The sequence below is a fragment of the Trypanosoma grayi genome (genome assembly GCF_000691245.1).
Source record: "Trypanosoma grayi strain ANR4 Tgr_2726_V1, whole genome shotgun sequence".
Lineage (NCBI taxonomy): Eukaryota > Euglenozoa > Kinetoplastea > Trypanosomatida > Trypanosomatidae > Trypanosoma > Trypanosoma grayi.
Genome location: NW_008828344.1, coordinates 1 through 354, shown reverse-complemented (window position 1 = coordinate 354; position 354 = coordinate 1). Strand labels below are relative to the sequence as shown.

Below are 354 nucleotides of genomic sequence, written 5' to 3'. Positions count from 1 at the left end.
AAAAAAAAAAAGAAACGCGAGGATCTACGCCCCGTGGCCTCGTCCGGCCATCCACAGCATCACCTCCTCCACAGAAATGTGCGGCTTCAGCGAGATCAGCAGCTTGAATATGCCGTTTTCCAGCGCGTTCCTGTCGTTGCCACGCGTAAGCAGAAGGACCTGCACAAGCATAACGGCCTCAACGTCACCCCCCAGAAGCTGCTTCAGCTTCGCGTACTCGGCCTTGTTGCCGGTGTTCATCTCCATCACCTGCAGCAGCACCTCCGCCGTGAGGCTGTCCTGCACGCGCGCCCCCTCCCCCGCAGGCGACCCGCACTCCACGCCGGCGCCCTCAACCAAACAGTGCGCGGCAGG

General features: G+C 61.6%; 1 protein-coding gene across 1 annotated transcript; it reads right to left on the bottom strand.

The window, feature by feature from the left end:
• Positions 1-24: 24 nt before the first annotated feature.
• DQ04_27261000 (protein kinase) lies at positions 25-246 on the bottom strand (the record flags this gene model as incomplete). Its single annotated transcript, XM_009318371.1, has 1 exon — positions 25-246. The coding sequence occupies one exon, from the start codon at positions 244-246 to the stop codon at positions 25-27; it is 222 nt and encodes a 73-aa protein (XP_009316646.1).
• Positions 247-354: the final 108 nt, after the last annotated feature.